The sequence below is a fragment of the Panonychus citri genome, unplaced genomic scaffold, assembly GCF_014898815.1.
Source record: "Panonychus citri isolate SS breed McGregor unplaced genomic scaffold, ASM1489881v1 Contig00001, whole genome shotgun sequence".
In the NCBI taxonomy this organism is placed as follows: Eukaryota; Metazoa; Arthropoda; class Arachnida; order Trombidiformes; family Tetranychidae; genus Panonychus; species Panonychus citri.
The window spans coordinates 1577157-1597320 of NW_026515406.1; the positions used below are offsets into that span (position 1 = coordinate 1577157).

At 33.3% G+C, this 20164-nt stretch overlaps 6 protein-coding genes and 1 non-coding gene across 7 annotated transcripts; 2 read left to right on the forward strand and 5 right to left on the reverse strand.

The window, feature by feature from the left end:
* Window positions 1–37: 37 nt before the first annotated feature.
* Window positions 38–3032, reverse strand: LOC128397772 (proteasome assembly chaperone 2-like). Its single transcript, XM_053358525.1, has 7 exons — window positions 2893–3032; window positions 1950–2055; window positions 1661–1838; window positions 1410–1468; window positions 1005–1324; window positions 806–920; window positions 38–725 (listed from the first exon to the last, which is right to left on the reverse strand). The coding sequence occupies exons 2-7, from the start codon at window positions 2019–2021 to the stop codon at window positions 630–632; spliced, it is 840 nt and encodes a 279-aa protein (XP_053214500.1). The 5' UTR covers window positions 2022–2055; window positions 2893–3032; the 3' UTR covers window positions 38–629.
* A 26-nt stretch (window positions 3033–3058) lies between these two features.
* On the forward strand, window positions 3059–5372 carry LOC128397761 (E3 ubiquitin-protein ligase MARCHF5-like). Its single transcript, XM_053358514.1, has 5 exons — window positions 3059–3198; window positions 3447–3600; window positions 3769–3977; window positions 4514–5007; window positions 5115–5372. Exons 2-5 carry the CDS (start codon window positions 3461–3463, stop codon window positions 5298–5300), a joined length of 1029 nt encoding a protein of 342 aa, XP_053214489.1. The 5' UTR covers window positions 3059–3198; window positions 3447–3460; the 3' UTR covers window positions 5301–5372.
* Window positions 5373–5441: 69 nt separating this feature from the next.
* LOC128397781 (elongation factor 1-beta'-like) lies at window positions 5442–6618 on the reverse strand. Its single transcript, XM_053358537.1, has 2 exons — window positions 6472–6618; window positions 5442–6249 (listed from the first exon to the last, which is right to left on the reverse strand). Exon 2 carries the CDS (start codon window positions 6201–6203, stop codon window positions 5523–5525), a length of 681 nt encoding a protein of 226 aa, XP_053214512.1. The 5' UTR covers window positions 6204–6249; window positions 6472–6618; the 3' UTR covers window positions 5442–5522.
* Window positions 6619–6860: 242 nt separating this feature from the next.
* LOC128397579 (brefeldin A-inhibited guanine nucleotide-exchange protein 1-like) lies at window positions 6861–13875 on the reverse strand. Its single transcript, XM_053358320.1, has 4 exons — window positions 12616–13875; window positions 10104–12491; window positions 7858–9962; window positions 6861–7782 (listed from the first exon to the last, which is right to left on the reverse strand). The coding sequence occupies exons 1-4, from the start codon at window positions 13283–13285 to the stop codon at window positions 7630–7632; spliced, it is 5316 nt and encodes a 1771-aa protein (XP_053214295.1). The 5' UTR covers window positions 13286–13875; the 3' UTR covers window positions 6861–7629.
* Window positions 13876–14177: 302 nt separating this feature from the next.
* On the forward strand, window positions 14178–15977 carry LOC128397752 (sialic acid synthase-like). The gene has a single exon (XM_053358504.1). It carries the CDS (start codon window positions 14683–14685, stop codon window positions 15748–15750), a length of 1068 nt encoding a protein of 355 aa, XP_053214479.1. The 5' UTR covers window positions 14178–14682; the 3' UTR covers window positions 15751–15977.
* LOC128397638 (TBC domain-containing protein kinase-like protein) lies at window positions 15910–19270 on the reverse strand. The gene is made up of 3 exons (XM_053358382.1): window positions 18706–19270; window positions 16731–18625; window positions 15910–16656 (listed from the first exon to the last, which is right to left on the reverse strand). Exons 1-3 carry the CDS (start codon window positions 19019–19021, stop codon window positions 16321–16323), a joined length of 2547 nt encoding a protein of 848 aa, XP_053214357.1. The 5' UTR covers window positions 19022–19270; the 3' UTR covers window positions 15910–16320.
* Window positions 19271–19492: 222 nt separating this feature from the next.
* Window positions 19493–19565, reverse strand: Trnar-acg (transfer RNA arginine (anticodon ACG)). The gene has a single exon. It is a non-coding gene; the product is annotated as a tRNA-Arg (tRNA).
* Between the last annotated feature and the right edge of the window lie 599 nt (window positions 19566–20164).

The window sequence follows — 20164 nt, forward strand, 5'->3', positions numbered from 1 at the left end:
CCCAATTTCGTATTTTTTTTTCTTTACAATCAGTTAATTGTTTACTTTTTAAATGAGTAAATTTAATATTATCACCTCAGCAACAATTACAATTTCGTAGTTCGTATAATATTTAATCTTGATGTTTGGTTTAAAGTTACGATCTGAAGCATTTCAATTGTATGAAATTCAGTTTAGTTAAATTTACAAATTTTCGTAGTAAATTGTAACAAACTAATTCTTTAAATAGTAAATTAACAATTAATTGTCTAATAATATATTTCGGTTATGATCTTTGCTTGTAATTGAAATATTTTTCAAAAAATTGTTGATCTTTGATTGTTGTATTATCACAATTTAGCAAATATGGAATAACAATTAATTTTGTTTACTCAATATTTCAATTGATGAAAATCTGTTTTCTCAGTTAAATTTAATTTCCGATGATTTGTATCCCAGTGTTATTGGAATACTGTTAATTGTTGCTGTTAGAACCATGAATTGGATCGAGAATTAATTGTTGTTATTGGTAATTTTTGTTTCTCTATAAAACTTTTCCATTAAAATAGTGGACATTTAATCTTCTTTATCGGTTATTGGTGGAAATTAATTTGATTTTGATAGTTTTAATTGTGACTGATCATTTTCCATTAGAAAAGATTTGCTGGAATTGATCCTCCGAATAGATTCATCCATGAAATTGGTGTTTTCCAGCGATTCATTGGTTTACCAGTTTCAATTAAAGTCTATGGAAGTGAAAAGAAAACAAATTAATTAGTTGATTTAGTTGATAATTGATTATGATTAAAACAGTCTACGATGTTACCTCTTTAACTTTAATCAATTTATTAGCAGCTTCCATAATTTCAATTGCTTCAGGGGTATTATCACCTTCGGAACAGAAAATGACGAAAAAAATACCATTGATATTTTCATTTTGCCTGAAATGATTAAAAAAAAAATTAAAACAAATCAATCAAATTTGATTGAACCCAATCAATAAGAAAAGAATTAAATTAACTAACCAATGTTGAAAAAGCGATTTAGTTAATCCACTTCCAATGAGATCGGTAAGACTTGGATCATGATCTTCACTATCATCAGAATTTACTTTCAGCTCAATTAGTTTTAATTGTTCAAAAAAAGTGGTCGGGTTATTTTCCTTAAGTGATTGAGTGGCCAAGTATCGAACTGGAAGTTTAGTTTGGACATTAGGTGAACTCGACGAATTGAAAGCATCAGGTGATAAAAATTGAGAAAAACTCGAAGATAAGTGGACAGTCAATTTAAATTGTTCCTCTTTAATCCATTTTGTTAATTCCTCGACAAATTGTTTTCGACGTTGCTAATTAAATGAATATAGAGAGAGATGATGATTAATGATTATTACAAGTAAGTGACGAATTGGAATATAATCTCAATTTCCTTACCTTATAAGGTGGAGCTCGTAATTGAATGATCACCAATTTATACTCAATGGATTCGTAAACTAATAAAAAACAATTGAGGAAAATAAATATGAAAAGACAATCAAATTAACGGACAATGATAATCACAAGTCTAATCCTGATCATTGTCAAAATAATCAATGTGTTGCAAAAAAAACAATTTCCATACAAGGTTGAGTGTTATTGTTTTTGACGATGGTGGACAAGATGATGATTAACTAATTGTTAACTACCTTCACAAGTTGTCATAATTGGACAATCATCTCCGAATTGGTAAGCATTGGGACCAGAGACACTTTTAAGAGCCGTTGAAAAGATCCTTCCAACCAGTCGAGCCTTTCGCTCGTAGATCAAGGTAGTAACCAAGAGGTCGATGGCTAATTGTCCAACATTGCCGACAGATACAGCGGGCTAAAGATAATAAAAGAAAATGGAATGGTAATAAGTAAATCAAAGAAAAGATAAATTCCCAATCAAATTGAAGGTGAACCATTTCAAGAATTGGATGGAAAGTAAAATCACCATTAAGAGCGTACAGTCGTTCCAATGGCAGCCCCTGTCATTCAGTTGATTGTAAAATTGAATCGCTTTCATGGTGAATGTTGTTGATTTCAGAGATAAATGATTCCTGTAGAAAGATAAGAAATTAAAGGAAATAATTAGTAACCGTTAATCAAGAGAGAAAATGTAAACAATAACAATGATTAACCTTTAGAAATCAATGGTTTCTAAATTATTAATTTTTCTCTCTTTCTCTCTCTTAATCTAATCTAAACATCACTTGTACGAACAGAGATTTAAATGATTGTTATATCATTTCAATTGTACGTCAAGTTTTCAATTCTAACAATTAACAACATGCTTGATTTTTCTCAAGGTTTAAATTGCGAATAAAACATGATGATGTTCGGCCAAAATTATCTCTCTCTCAGGTTGACGGTCTTTTTTTCCTTCAACAATTATTGGGTGAATTTCCTCGATATTGATTGAAGAAAATGTTTTCTTTTCATCACCAATCATTCCAAGTGACAGTTAACCATTGATTGTTAATTGTTCTCCATTTTTTCACATATTATATTGTTCCATCATCACCATCACCATCATTAAAAAATTAACAACAAAGTAATCAGGTTGATGCAACAATCAACATCTCCTTTCATCATCTGCTCCTGTTAATAAACGTAACAAGTATCCAAATCGGTTCACCATTTTTTTTTAAAATTCTTGTTAACCTTTCCTATTAAGGCCTATCAATCCACGTATTGAATTATTGTCATTAACTGATTGTAATCCAAAACCATCAAGAAATTAGGTAAGTTACAGAAAAAAACCAATATAGAAATAGAAAGAACCAGAAAACTAACATATGATTCACTTATGGTATTGACTCATATTGAACATTTTTTGTTTACAAATGTTAAATTCACTTGTAGCAATTAATTTCTGTAACAATAGTTAATCTTACCGGTGTTAATTGTCGTCTAGTTGATTAATTAAATTTCACAATTAAAAAGAAAACTAGAAAAAATAACAATTCGCTAAGAACAAGTGAGAGAAACAGAGAGAGAGTGAGTGAAGGTTTTAATCTTTGTGTCCAAGGATCGGTTGGAATCAAGGTTGGAGAGACTGGTTTCTCTTACTAACACTAAATTAAATTCACTTTTAATTTCTAATCGTTTTTTGTTGTTCTCTTTCATTATTAATTTGATCATCATCGTAACATCACCATTCTCATTAGTAACTTAAATTCCCTTACAATTAAGGGAAATAGGTGAGTATCGATTCATTTTGATTCTCAGTGTTGTTCATTTTCCAATCCAATACAATTGTTACCTTTTGCTTTATCTATAAACGTAATAACAACAATAAGAATATTTTATTTGATTGTTGATCGCAATTGGTGTTTTGTTTAGGCTTTTTTTTGAATCTATTCTTTTATCTCTGTGTTTTCTTTTGTTCTTCTTGTTCGTTGGTGATAATTTGCTAAATTTGCGTTTTTGTTCTGTTGTTTATGTTTAGGTTGACACACATCAATGTCAACCGAATCTTCATCCGTTGACTCTCCTGTTGGAGGAGATAATCTGATTACCTCTGAGACCAGAATTGAGGTTAGTTCTGAGGTTTCAACACCTTCGTCATCTACAACTCTTCAGGCTAATTCAGAGAGAGAAATGTAAGTTTCCATCATTTTTTATATCAAATTAGTACCAATTGTTTACCATAAACAAATTGTTCTCTATATGTTTGTTTACCTTTTTTTGAATTTCTTTTCTCTCTCTTTACACTTTCCATTAATTTATTGGCCTAATCTTGTCTTTTTTTGTTCTTTTCTTGCCCCTAGAAAACAATGTTGGGTTTGTTTACAGACCGAAGATGAAAAGGGCGCTGATACTGATTGGGTTCGTCCTTGCCGGTGTCGAGGTTCATCCAAATATGTTCATCAATCGTGTATTCAAATGTGGATCGATGAGAAAAAGAAGTTCAATTCAAGTGCTAAAGTGGTTTGTCCTCAGTGTCAAACCGAATATATTCTCATATTTCCTCCTTTCGGTGAGTGTTTTCTATCCTTGATTAATCACTTTCTATCGGATTTTGATCCCAATGAACTGTTTAGTCTGATTATCACAACAACAATAATTACCTTGATTCTTAAATGACGATAGCCTTGTTAATTAACATTGAAACACTCAATCCATTCATTTAGTCATTCAATTTGAATATAATGAAGGTTTAAAATTTGTATCTTAATTGTGAAAATCTAATCAAATCCTCAGGCTAAATGAGGTAAATTTAAAACCTTCAAAGGGAAACCCTTTCCGATGGAATTAATTTCTCGAATTGTGAAATTTTCTCTTCACGTTAATTAGCCCGTTAATCGTGTTTTCTATGACAATGTTAATGAAAATAATTCACTTTAATATCAAGGATAGAAAACAGAGAAATTATAATTTATAACAATTTTCTCTTTTTTCATTATTTAGATTGATTACTCAGCTGATTACACTTGTTTTCTATTCCTGGTTATGATCTAGTTAACTAATTTACTCACAAGTCAAGTTAACGATTTATAATTTATTTCCCTTTAGGTGGATTCGTTTTAATCTTGGAGCGTTATGATGGATTCTTGTTACAAGCCGCTCCATATGCTTTCGGTACAATGTTACTTGGGTCCGTTTATTGGGTGGCCTTATCTTATGGTGCGATTACCGTTCTCCAGGTAATGGGACTACAAGATGGTAAAACTACCTTGGAACAAGCCGATCCATTTACTTTATTAGCATTTCTACCAAGTATACCTTTGTTTCTGGTTCTTGGTCGATTCATTAGTTGGCAAGATCAAGTGCTCAAAGTTTGGCGTCGACATCATCGTCACATTCCGTTTATCTCGAGAATTTTGGGATCACCGCCTCCTGGAACTGCTGAAAGAGCCGAAAGAATTTTAAATCATCGCGATCTTTTCTCTCACCCTCTCTATTGGTATCGACAAGTGAGCGGAGCTTTACTCTTGCCCACAGTTTCGTCGTTCATTGGGAAATATTTATTCCCCGGTATAACCTCTAATCTACAACGAACTATGATGGTTAGTTAATTGTTGTTTCTTTTCTCTTCGCCATTTTTGTTATTAATCATCAAAAGGTCCAATTTAACTTAATCCTTTGCTTTTCTTTCTGTTTGTCAACTCTTTAGGGAGGTTTCACCTTCATTGTCGCCAAAGGATTGCTCAAGATTTATTTACGACAACAACGGTACATCCAACAATCAAATCGATCAATCCTTGATTATTTTGAAGGTTCACCTTCGTCAACATCTTCTACTGGTATTAATCACAATTCAACACAGACTGAAGTCAATGATGACCACAATTTGTATTGAAAATATATTCTTCATTAAATTTTGTAAATTTCCTGCAATTAAAATGAGAATCATTTTCTCTGCATTGTAAAACTGTTTGACGTTTTTTTCCCATAAATATATTATTGCAACCCGACAACATGGAAATGGAAAACTGTACAATTTAGTTATTCTTATAAATCAATTGTAGAGGCTTTTTCTTTATTGATTATTCAGGAATCTCGGGTACTCATTGTGTTAAAATTAGATTTTCTGGAAGGCGGCTACATCGACCGATTGAACATAATCTTCAATCTTTTCGATCTCTTCGGTTAACCAATCAATTGAAACTTTATCGTCTTCGACAACACAGACGATTTGTAGTTTCTTAAGACCATAAGCAATAGGTTGAAGTTTCGAAATACCCCAGATTAAACCATCGGTGGAGATTTTTCTGACCTCTGCTTCCATGGCTTTCATGTCGGTTTCATCGTCCCAAGGTTTAACATCTAAAATGACGTTTGATTTGGCAATGACAGTTGGTTTCTTGGCTTTTTTCTCGGCATAAGCTTTGAGACGTTCCTCTCTGACCTTGGCTGCCTCGGCGTCTTCCTCTTCACCGAAAAGATCAAGATCATCATCATCATCATCTCCACCACCAGCGGCAGCTTTTGCACCACCTTCAGCACCAAAATCAGCTAAACTTTTCTTTACACCGGGGAAAGCTTTCTTCTCAGCAGCTGAATAAGCTGAAATGTGTCGGAACCAACGAGCAACGTGGGCATATTGATCACCGGCAAGTTTACTTGAAGAAATGGCATCAGCAATAACAACATCAGAAGAAGATGGAGTATAACCATCAATGTAACTCTTAGTAGCCAAATAAGTATTAAGACTGGCAAGATTGGCAGGAGAGTTAACGTCACCGGAAAGTTTAAGAGCCATTTTAAATTAACAAAGGAAGAAGATGAAATAACCAAGAAAGAAAAAACTGTGGAGACAAAAAAAAATTAACAAAATTAAAACAAAGACTGAGAAAATCAAACACAGAAAAAGAAAATGAGAAAAGGGAAGAAAAGAAAACACCAAAAATAGATCAGAATAAAACAAGTTGAAAGTAACAATTGACAGACAAAGATTTCTATCAAAGTAAATTAGTTGACCTTAACAATCAAATTTAAATTAAAATCATTTAAATAGCAAATAACCTTACCTAATTAACGACAATGATTAACCTGATGAAGATTTTAACAAAATTTAAAAGTCGTGACAACAAATTCCGATTTCCGGGTAACTGTTTCCGGCGAAAATGAGTCGCCATCTACCGGCCAATAATTCAGAAGTTAAATCACTCACTTAATTCAAAGGAATTAATTACAATTACAATCAATTGAATTGAATTATTTGTTGATTGAAATGGTAAATAAATTATAGAATTTTGGAAATGAATCTTGTATGAGTTGAGTTGCTTTAGAAAATGTTGTTCCCAATGGACAAAATTTCGTGAATCGAAATTATTGATTTATGTCAATCAGTTGATCGTTTAATTAAAAAATTTAATTTATTTTAATTTGTTTAGAAAAAAAATTTAGTCTTAAACAGTTTGTGAATCATTTTCAATTTTAATTGAGGTGATTAAATTTCTGGTATCGCTTTTTGCATTAATTGTTGAGCCTCTTAATTAAAGTTAAATTATTTTGTTTTTTAAATTGTAACAACCTTTATATTGATTATTATTATTAAACTCTTGTATTTTTTTGATTAAATTAGTTTCATCAATTATTGGTAATTAAATTATTATAATATATATGTATATAAATGTGAATCTTATTGTGTTGTCATTAATTATTTTGTGGTTGATTGATTGAGGTTTTTTTTAAATATGATTATCTGACAATTAACTGTTGATATAAGCATCAGGAACAATAGCCTAAAAACATAATTAATGTTTCCAAGGTGATTACAATTACGTAATAATCAACAATTTATAAATTGTTTGCTTATTTTAAAGACTTTGGTAATCCTATTGATGGTAAAATTAATGTTTGACAATTAAGAGATTAGATGACAATTGAAACCAAAATTTAAAAATCCAAATCGGTGGTGATTGTTGATTGTGGTGTTAAATTATTATTATAATAATATAATATAATTGTTGACTAATTGTTCAGTTTCATTTGTCAATCCAAGTTTGCAAAGGTCAGTTAAATTGGTCATCCAGTAGCTCATTCAATAGTAATAATAATGTAATAGTAATCTAATTGTTGTTGTTGGTGCTTTGGATAATTTTCATTGAAAAGTGAACAACCCTGAAGATGATAGAGAGAAATATTGGAAATTAACTTAAATCATCAGAATCAGAAGTTAATTATCAAGGGGCTATGCTTAGTGAGCTGAGAAATTTTCCTATTCGGCAAAAGGAATGTCTTAGAACTACTCGAATCTCTTGGTTAAGGTCAGTTTGGATCATATTGCACATCGAATTATAAAGAACGAGAGGTTTATGTAGGACCAGAATATGAAACTAGAACAGAGAGAAAAAAAAGAAAACAATTTACAATTAATATTTAAAGTTTCTTTTAGAAATAATTTCAATTACCTTATTATCTGGAAGTTTGTTAATTTTAGAAAAAATTAATAATATCACAGAATTCCAACTTTCTCTATGGTTTTCAACTTCTATCGTTATAAAATAATCAACAGCCGATGGACAAATTTGAATCAATGCCTGTTCAATTTCATGGTGTTTATCTGATCTGCTTTCATCGGTGTACATTTTAAATAATATCCTAAGGGCACAAGCGATAGATTGAGACTCTTGGGAAAAAAGATTGGGCTTTGCGTTCCCATTGAAACCCGACTTCCATAATATGTTACGTTGTTCATGATTCGAATTGAAATCTTTTGCAAATCGATGCGATTCTAAGAGACAATGTCGAACTAATAGAATTAAGGTTTCCGTTGACATGGAAGAATACATTCCTAATTGTTCTTCTTGTTGGGAGAATTGGTGATGATTCTCATTTTCCCCTGATGAGGAACCACTAACGGTACCTTGATTGGTTGATGATGGAACATAAGATGATGATGATGATGATTTATTTATGTGATTTGTTGATATGTTTGAAGCTGCAGTTGATGTTGACTGAGGTGATGGTGATTGTCCCAATTCCCGACCAATTTCATTGATAATCTCTTTATCCTCTTTACGACTTGTTGATGGGAAAAAGACAATATTATCAACCGTTTGAATAAGTTCCTTGTGAACTCGACATTTCGTTGCAAGTGAATCAAATTTTTGTCTAATTGCCATTGGATCAGAGGGAAAGGGTTGATAGGGTGAGGAAGATGAAAAAGAGGAACTCCTATGTGTTGGTGATGAATAAGTTGCATCAATTGTATTAGTTGAATTGTGAGCTAATGATGGTCTCCAGGTTCGTAATTGCTCTGGTGTTGTTGATCGGAACATTTCATAGATACATTCGTAGGTCATTTTCCAAGTTTTATCATCAAATTTCATTCCACATGAAATGACCAAATTTTCCATACAATTTGATCCACATCGGGCAAGTTGCTCATTCTCTTGGGTGACACACCATAAAAGTTGCTGGTACAACGAATGGAGCAGGAATGGTCCTAAAACTGTATAATACTGGGTGAAAACGTCGATCACTGAGTAAAGTGCAATGTTACAGGTTGTGGTCATCCATTCAGATTTTTCGGATTCACCTTCGGACATTTTCATGTTATCAAAGATTCGGAATATTATCTTGAATAAATCGTTCCACCAGTGTTTCTGGAAACAATCACCGTATGATTTGATTATCTCAAACATTACGGTTAATGCTCGTGTACGAACATCAAGTTTACAAATGATCACAATACAAGATAATTCAAAGAGAATCGGGAACCATCCTCGAATCCAAACTTTATCCGTTTCATTGATCATATTGGCGGACGAAGGTCCATCCGGATTATTTGCTTGATTTGTTTGATCCATGACAAAGTCTCTAAATCTTTGAGGTTGATCAGCGACATATTTTGCACAGGTTCTTATTAATCTGATTGCTTCCATACTTGTATCGGGATATTTTTGATTACAGGCAAATTCGGAAAGGCACTTAACTGCATCTTGGAATGAATCGATCATCAAGTGGAAATTGTTCTCGTAGTGAACATTAATTATGTGAGAAGTTGTTTGGAAAGAGAGTTCAACAATAGATCCATCAGCTTCGGTTGCCGATAAACGGAAAATACTGAAAATATTTTTCCAACCAGATTTAATGTTCTTTGCTTGGGAGCTAACCATTTGACCGATACATCGGACAACCATGTCTCGAATAGCTGGACTTTCGTTATATTTCATAATGTGCTCAAAGGGACGAAGGAAATCTTTCTGAAAACGGAAATTGGCAAATTCACCCTTCTCGATAAATTTCATTGATAATTGACGGAGAGAGTCGAGAGCGAAAAATCCGACCTCTTCATTGCCCGAACAACCGACTTTGTTGAAATGGTTACCCAACACTTCCCATATTCGAGACCATTGAAGCCTAATACGACCCATATTGTAATAAGATATTTCGACCAATTTTTGTAAACTGAACATTCTTGGATGAGATCCCGAAGTTAATTCCTCCATGGATACCTGACACAACGCTTTAACAAAATCAACAATTGCATCTCCATCAAGTCTAGTTGAACCTATTAAGAAAAATTGAGAAAAAAGAAACAGGAAGTTGTAAAAAAATCCATTAGTTATAATGATGGTAATTGAATGATGAAAGATTCAATTTCTTTCATTTAATGATGATAGTTTTCTACTGATTGTTTTTTTTTGTTTACCTGTGAAAATCCTATCAACAGCAACGACAACACTTTGTGAACTTGTTTCATTTAAAAGTTGATCTTCTTTCCTGTGCGAGGTGTTAGTGGTTCGAGAAAGTGAGTCAACGGAAAAAAGAGCAATTCCTTCAAATCGAGATTGAAGTAATGATACATTGGTAAAATGGGCATTCGATGATGTATTTAATAGGGAAGGTTTAACACCGGTACCAATTAATTGGGCCAATTCAAGTTGTGAGATACATCTGAGTATCTCGAGCCAAGATTTACCCAGATAATTACCATCGGTATGAGCTACAGCAATTAGGGTTTTAATGGTGTCGATGTTTTTAGTTTTCATCTCGGTGTGACTTGAGGTTGTTGTTAACAGGGTAAATCGAGCCAAAGCTTGAACGTAAGCATCTCTTTCCAATTCCATGTGAAAGATACACGCAATCCTAATGGCACAGCGAATACCCTCAAGGCACAATGAGGCAATTTCTGTATCATCACAATCTTGTAGACCAACACTAAAAGTAGCCAGAAAGGGAGTCCATGCAATCTTGAACATTGGCCTAACGTGTTCAAGATGTTTAGCCGAAGTGAAAGAAGCTTCAACATGAGCAACACTTTCCATTAAAACTCGAGCCGTTGAAACCATTTGTTCAATTTCCATGTCATAAAGTAAACGTCGTTTCTTTGGATTGGTTACCTCTTTGTTAAGTTTCCACTTGACTCCATGATCACCTTTCATTTTAATCTCACTCTCGGCAATTTCATCGTAAATCTGGGAAAGATATTCTTCCGGTAAATCTTTACTATCATTGATACCACGGTTCATCCTTATGTACTGCTCTTTGGTCATTTTATTTTTAACCTGAGCACTGTGAAGATCAGTGGTCAGTATGATGATTGAATAGGCAAGTACGTAGGCAGTATCAGCACTTGCAAAGAGAGAATTGTTTGGATTACATTCACAATAACGGGAGGCAAATTTTTCCATCAGTCTATCAATTTTCTGAGCTTCACCAGGTAACCTGAAACCTTCTAGAAATAAACGTAAAGCTGAGACGATATCACGATCACTGAAATCCGTTTGATCAACATAAGCGTACATCACTTCCTTGTTATGTGAATCATTATCTCCAAGATACTCGCCGATCTGTGTTTTATCTAGACGATCATTGGAACGGAAAAATTCAGCTATATCCCAGGCCGTTTTACCAAGGTAACCATGTTCTTGAAGGAAAGCGAGACCTCGTCTAGGTTTACGATTGAAAAGGTCAATTCCTTGTTCAATTATATTCTTTTGCTGTTTAACAACCTCAAATCTTTCCAAATTATCATAATCAGTTCGTAAACCAAGTGATGAATCATTGATGGAGGAAATTGAATGACCATTATCATGATCATTAACATTTTCTTTCGATTGATTTTGATTAAGATTAGCCATTTGATGTGGATTAACATAAAGATCTTTACTCCATTCAGCCATACATTTGAGAATGGAAACCAAACACTCTAAACCTTTGATTCTCATTGATCGTTCCTGATTAGCTGTAACTGATGACATGTCCAAAAGTTGTCCTCGTCCTTGAGCAATCCTCGATAAATCGTTAACCAATCTTTCAAAAATATTAGCCGATGAAAGATTACAATCATAATTAACGTAAATGTCAACAACCGATTGAGCATCAGCACAAATTTTGGTTAGAACTTGAATAACCATCCATTTATGTTCAAAACTAGATGTAGGTGTTTCCAGGATGTTTAAAAATATCTCCTTAAAGAAAACCTCAATTTGCATCTTTAGGTGAGTCTTGAAATTTTTTAGTAAAACTGAAAAAATAGCCAGAGAAAGTTCAAAAACTTCAGGCACATTGGAAACTCCGTTCTTGGAGAGTGCAACACATAAATATTGTTTTATGGCAATGGCAAATAAGTCACTAGATTGGAAAACTGGACCAGGATTTTGAAGAATGGAAAGAATCAATTGGAGGGAAAGTATCTTAGAACGGAGTTCATGAGATTTTGGATCTAAATGCCCCTCAGGAAGTACTTTCATACTTAATTTACAGAGAGAACGGAAAACTAGGTAAGCATCTTTTTGGGTTACATGAGTAAACTTTAAACCCGATCCACCATCACTATTGGCCAAAGAGGTTGTATCAGCGGTTTCAAGGCTATCAGATGAGGGTATCCGATGATTTAAATTATTTGAGGTTACATGGTTAGATGATGATGATGATGAATTAAAACTTCCACTGCTTCTATCGGTTTTATTTGATTGTTTACTATCTGTTGTCTCACTAGAGACAACATAATCAACCATATCATTAACAACGGCCACAACGGTAGCTTCAATTTCCGTGTCAACACTTTCTTGATAATCGCAATTTGAAATATTATCTGTTGTGAGAAAGAAACAAAAATTTCAGATTAAAAGAGATTGGATTCAATTTCAATTTCAATTGGAAAGATAGGAAAAGAGAGAAAACAATCAATTTGTAAAGAATCAATTGAATTAAATTACCTTCAATATTTGCACACTCTTCCATCCTTCGGAAGATTACATTTAACATTTGAGTGAGAGTTGCCTTTGCGGTGGTCTGATTAATTAAATTCTTACTTCCTATGTATATATTATAACACGTTTTAACTGCCAGTAGGACACTTCCCTCATGAACTTGACAATATTGTGAAGAAACAACGGTTAATAGAGCTTTAATTATCTGTAATTGAACACCTTCATCGGTCGCTGGTCCATGGAAACAGGAACATATTGTATCCACTATAACATCAATCAACAGTTTCTCTGGATTCCTTGGATCTTGAGTGTTACCGGTTATATGACCATAAGCGATTAACTTTTGAATACAGTCCAGAGCAATAGTAACAATTCTAGCTGATTTTGAACCACAGCTAAGCTCAAGAGGATGGAAATATTTCTCCGCGTCAATAGCAAGACTATTTTCTAAGTCTTTAGGTAAAGGTAAGGCTGTTGAAAAGGTTCCTGGTGAATTTGAATTGTTACCGGTCTCTTCTGGTCCCATTTTTTTCTTAATCTCTTCCAGAGCGGTTTCACAGGCTCTCTTAATGTGACCATTGGATGATTTTTTTATCTCCTTATCAGCCAATATTTTCTCTAGAGTTTTAATTATGAACATCTTGCATGTAGTTGGAGGTCTACTGATGAGTGACATTTTAATAGGTTGCCATTGAATGTTGTCCTTAGCACTTGGCCCATGGAAAACAACCAGGAGAAGGGAAAGGAAAACCAAGAGATAAGGTAGATGGATGAGAGAATAAGTTGAATAGAATTCAGATAATCTCTCAATTAAAACCAAAGAATAGAAGAAAACAATTCAGAAGATTATGTTATTTGGAAAGGAGAGATATAGAGATAGAGATAGAGATATATAGAGATTTCCACGAGACCAGGTAACCATATAGAGTGAAAACCAAAAACAATGTTCCAAAGGTTCCTACACAATCCAAATTGAAACAGGTAATTAACAAGACAATAATGAAACGATTAAATTATTCACAAATTAAGAATGTAGGTAATTTAATGTCTACCCACAAATGGATCGCCACCAGTAAAGAGTAAGAATCACTATTATACCAGAAGGAAACACTTATCACTGTGAATGTGATAAGAGAATCAGGAAAAACCAATACTGTTACAAGAGAAATGGAGTGAGAGAGTGAGAGAATTGATTTAATTGTTGGAGAAAATAAAAAATAAAAAAATTTGTATGTACACTAAAAGACTATGGGTTGTAAATTGTCAAGCCTCTTATACAATTAACAAGCTGACGAAGCATACAAATCAAAATCAAATGGATCTTGTTGAGTTGTAGCTACAATTAACTGCAAGCGCCAGCTTTAAATTTAATTGTCACTCTAATTGTAGTAAATTAGTGGATTCAATTAATCACAATAGAAAATAAAAAGAGAGAAATTAATTTAAATTGTATAGAAACGAGAGACTGAAGGAAAATAAATGTTGGATAAACACAGAGAAAACAATACAAGGGGGAGAGGGAACATCACATATGCTCTATGAATGGAGAGAGAAAAATTCTAATGAGAATTTTTTTATTCTTTTCTTTAATTGATCGTAAATTTGATCTTTTTGCTTACTGGTTGTAGTTTTTCTCTCTCTCTCTATCGAGTCTTGATTTCTTTTGTTTGATTTTGCAAGATTTTCGAAGATTATTAATGGAATATCTTCTTTGAATTTTGACGATTTTCGACTGACCATCAGAATAAATAACTTCGATTTTTGTTGGAACTTTTTTTTCTTCCCTCATTCGAGAAGATTAAATTTGAATCTCGAATAATTGATATTCTTAAATATTCGATGGTATTATTGATAAAATAGAAGAAGAAGAAGACAAATCGAATAAGAATTTACCACGAGAGGTCATACCCTTGGTGACCTTTGATGACCCACATAGACTTGGAAGATAAAGAGAGAAGAAAAAAAAATTTCTCTTTGAAGATTGACCTTTAACCTAATTTAATGTTTCTTTATTCATATTCTCAATAGATTTCAATTGATTTGTTTAATTGTAGTTCTTAGTAATCAACAATTATGAGTGGAAAAGTTTCCTTTGAACTTCATCCTGGTCGTTTAATTGGTGACAATCAAGCTTGTTATGTGATCGCTGAGATTGGACAAAACCATCAAGGGTCAATGTCAATCGCTATGGATTTAATTGCTGGAGCATCAAAAGCTGGTGTTGATTGTGTTAAATTTCAGAAATCAAATTTAACCAGAAAATTTACTCAATCAGCTTTATCTCGACCATATCAAGGTTTCAACTCTTTCGGTTCAACTTATGGTGAACATAAGAAATCATTAGAATTAACTAATGAACAATTTGTCCAATTAAAAGATTATGCCAACAATCAGGGTGTCCAGTTCACCGCTTCACCAATGGACATTGATTCGGTTGATTTTCTGGCCTCAATTAAAGTACCATTCCTGAAAATTGGCTCAGGTGATACCAACAATTATCCATTGATTAAGAGAGCCACCAATTATAATCAACCGATTGTCCTGTCAACCGGTATGACTGATGTGGATATTGTTCAACAATCAGTGTCAATAATTAAGGAATCAGGTAATTCATTGGCCATCCTTCAGTGTACCAGTTCATACCCATGTCCACCTGAACATGTTAATTTAAACGTAATTAAAACCTATCAAAGGTCATTTCCATTTGCGGTTATTGGTTATTCAGGCCACGAATCAGCGGACGATGATTCAATATCTTTGGCCGCTGTTGCTCTTGGTGCTAAAGTGCTAGAAAGACATGTAACTCTTGACCAATCGATGAAAGGAAGTGACCATCGGTGTTCATTAAACTTGGAACAATTAACTTCATTGATCAAGAAAATTCGGACAATTGAAAAAGCCTTTGGTTCAAATGAAAAGGTTAAAAATTCAAGTGAAATCCCATGTTACCTTAAATTAGGTAAATCAATTGTCACCACTCGAACAATTAAAAAAGGTGAAACAATTAACGAATCCATGTTGGATATTAAAGTCTCTGAGCCTCCGGGAATTGCTGCTCATAAATTTTATCAATTAATTGGTCGGAAAGTTAATAAAGATCTGATGGAAGACAATCCAATTCAATCAGTTGATTTAGATTGATTTACTAATTGTTATTTAACTTTTCGTATTGATAAGTTGATAGCAAAAAAAAATTTTATTGCACAAACAAATTGTATCAGGATAATTAATACTGTTAAACATTAGTGATTTTGTTGATCATCACGATGACTCGAAATCCAAACAATTAATTTTCCCCAATAAGAAAAACAAATCAATTAATTTTAAACCTAAAATAATAATAATAAAAATTACAATTTAAATTGTGACCAGTGATACAATATATTATAACGAGAGAAAGTGTATAATGATGATTAGGAGTGCATTATAATTTAGATGATATCATTGTGTCCAATTAAATTGTCTGTTGTAAAGAGCAGACAATTAGAGTAATAGTAGAAATTGATTGCCAGACAATTAAAAACAGTTGATTAATCGGGATGATTATCATTTGTGTATTTCTTTATGAGATCTAATCTTGATTGTTGATTAAACTTTTTAAACCTTACGATGACCAGATAAAGTGATTGATTGTAATGTTATTATATTCTCAGTGAAAAAGTTGATTTAATTGTGATTGTTGTTATTTGATTGACTAATCTGTTGGATAATCTAATTAGCTGATACGTTGGATGAGATTTTCAATTGATATGGAATCTTGTGTTCGTGTAATACACTGACTGTCCGTCCAACAGATTCGAGGACAAGTTGAGCGGCCAAAGGAAGATCGTTAATCACTGCTAATAAATAATAGTGTTCCTTGGTATGTGTCTTAATTATATTTATATCATATTCCCTAATTGCATCCTCGATTGATCCATATTGAATTAAATCATCTTCTGAACGTCGGTCAACAATTATCACCCGTTCACCAGATTCCCAAGCGTCAATTAAATCATCCATTGTGATCCGAGGGCAAATCTCACTGACCAATTCATTAGTTGGAAACTGGAAAATAATTTTTGAGAAAGTAAATCATCTAAATCATAATTTAAGTTGAGAAAAATAATATTAAAACTGACCAGTCCTCTTTTGGTAGCACTTGGTGGAGTTGTTTTTACAAATTGAATTGCGTCTTGGACACACTGGTCAATGTTAATCTCCGGCAGGTCACTTGAGATGAGGATACAATCATTAAAGGTATAACCAAGCTGATCTCGTAGTTGTTTGAGAATTGATAAACCAATTGATAGAGGGAAAGATTCATCGCCGAGTAACAGGGTATCCCAAACATGGAAAATCTTGTGTAAGGGAAGGACATGAGTGAACATGGTCAAGAACCAGGGGATACAGTAAAGTTCAGGGGTAAAGTTAAGGTGGTAAAGGTGATTGAAGAGGTTAACATCATGAAAGGCGATCAGATGGGAAAAGAGGGCGAGATATTCTTGGATTGTTTGAGAATTGTCCTTGGAGAAAAATCCTCGAAGATATTTGTGAATGAAAGCGTTGAAAGAGGCAAAGGCCATTGGTTCATCGTTGAAATTGAGAAGGACGAAAGGAGCCGAAAGTGAATCTAATCCCTGCCAATATACGTAGTGAGGTTCATTGTGACGAAGCCAAGCTTTGAGTATTCGGGAAAATTTCTTGTGTCCCTTGGGCGATGCTAGAAGATCATTGTATTGGTGACATCGGGGAATGTCAACACTAATCTGACGATCGGTTGAAGTTGGCGTTAGTTTGTCTATTTTATCGTAGATTAGTAAATCATTCCAATCTACTTCCAGGATTACGGCCCAGGCTTGGGCTCGATAAGCGGGTGGTATGTCGATGGCCGAAGACTTGAGTAGATCATCTCGAAGAAATGGACTTTCGTTGCATAAACGTCGGAATAAAAGTGTTCTCTCAACTTGGTACGTGAAATCATTCTCACGAATTATAATTGGAAGAGGTGATTCGGTGTCCGATTTAATTTCATTCTTTGATCTGGTTGATATTAGTGGATAAATTATTGTTGGATCCAATTCATTCAATCGTCTCTTTAAATTATCCATTGGTAATACTTCAATATAATGAGGTACAAATGAGACAATACTTGATGTTGATGATGCTATTGATGAGGAAGATGATGATTGTGTGTTACTTGTGTTTGTTGTTGATGATGTTGTGATTGTAGATGATGAGGATGAGGATGTTAATGAATTGTTGGAATAATTTGTTATTGAACCAGAACTTTCTAGGATAACCAATGATGGTAAACGTAATATGGGTGGTTCTTGTTTCTCATCACAATCTTTATCACGATTAGTGGTTGATGATAGACACCAGAAATGATATGCTTCTCGAATGGTCAATGGACATTCATCTGGACGATAATCGGGTATTTTATTGTACTTGATCAGTTTATCTAGACCATAAATCTCATGGTTGGGAATCTCAATCTCTAGTAGTTGCATCAGTTGATTGACTGTTGGTCTTAAATTTACCTTTGGATTTAAACACTGGCTGATTACTTGTTGATATTTTGACCATTTAGCTGGTAAAGTTTCAGTTACATTGAGCCTTTTTAAAACCTCATCAACTGTTTTACAAGCGGCAAGAGTAACTGGATTACGAGGTAACTTAATTTCCGGGTAGAGAGAAGAGAGAACAATTAAACCAAATGACCAAATATCGGATCGTTTACATGGTTTACTCTTTAAATTGATTGCTCGTTCTGGAGGAACATAACTAAGATTCCTTGGTAATAAAGCAGAACAATCAAGATATCGACCGAATTCAGTGATTACATTTAAAGGCCAGTGAATCCATTTATAGTTGATACCATTGAAGACAATAGCCTCGGGTGTTATATTACCATGGACAATATTCAAATGTAAATGTAAAAAGTGAAGTCCAGTGAGCAATTGACTGACCATGTTGTCGAAATCAACCAGAGAAAAAGATTTCTGATAATATTCAAAGACAAGGCAAACCTTTTCTATGGATGAAAGAGAAAGAAAAAAAGAAAATCATACAATTAGTAAATAGAAGCTGAAAATTAGAATCAACCATTTTTACCATTTTTACTCCGATAACAGTCAACATATTGTGAGATATTGGGATGACTTATTGAATCAACAATCGCTCTGAAATTACCAATGATTGAGATTGAATTTGGTGTTGTTGGTAGTCCATTGGAACCACAATCGTCATGTGAATTGTGCCCTGCCTTCAGGGTGGTTTTACCGAATTCATAATTAACATTATACTTATCAAAACAATCACCATTCTGATTACCATTCTCATCACTATTACCACCTCCAATTTCACCGATCACTTCAAAAGATGATGATTTAGATGATAATGAAGTAGAAAAAGTTAATAAATTCGACATAATCTACTAAAGGAATAGAAAAGAAAACAATTTATAAAAATAGACAATCAACTAAAGAATTAAGTTTAATAAATTAGATTCAAAGTCCAATTATGACAATCAGAAAATGAGAGACAAAAACAAAAACATAAACATGGAAGAGAAAAATAAAGTTGCCAGATAAATAGACCAGTTTATTTTCACTACTAAGTTAAATTATCGAATTGAGAAGTTGAAATTTATTTGATTAACTCAAACAAACAACAAGTAATCGTAATAATCTGCAAAAAATTAATCATGAAAATCAGTCTGATCAGAATGTATGAGCATTAAGAAAATCGAACAATTTTTTTCTGGATAATAAAGAAACTTGATCAGCGAGAAAAAATAATTGTCAAAAAAGAAAGAAAATAATTAATCAAATAAAATAATCTAGTAAAGTTAATTGATAATCGAAGATTCAATTAATAAAATTAAAGTGCAAAAAATTTACGAGACCGCCAGGATTCGAACCTGGAATCTCCTGATCCGTAGTCAGGCGCCTTATCCATTGGGCCACGGTCCCATTTTTTTAATTGATAAGCTTCTTTTAACCAATTCAAATCGTAACCATGGGGATGGAACGAATTTTGAAGTTTTCATTACATTAAATTAGGTAAATCAATTGTCACTACTTGAACAATTAAAAAAGGTGAAACAATTAACGAATCCATGTTGGATATTAAAGTCTCTGAGCCTCCGGGAATTGCTGCTCATAAATTTTATCAATTAATTGGTCGGAAAGTTAATAAAGATCTGATGGAAGACAATCCAATACAATCAGTTGATTTAAACGTAATTAAAACCTATCAAAGGTCATTTCCATTTGCGGTTATTGGTTATTCAGGCCACGAATCAGCGGACGATGATTCAATATCTTTGGCCGCTGTTGCTCTTGGTGCTAAACAATTTAAAAAAGTGAAACAGATAACGAATCCATGTTGGATATTAATGTCTCTGAGCCATGGAGTTAATTGCTTGAGCATCAAAAGCTGGTGTTGACCGGGTTGAATCAAATTTAACCAGAAAATTTACTCGATCAGCTTTCATCAGGGTGTCCAGTTCACCGCTTTACCAATGAACATTGATTCAGTTGATTTCTTAACTCAATTAAAGTACCATTAC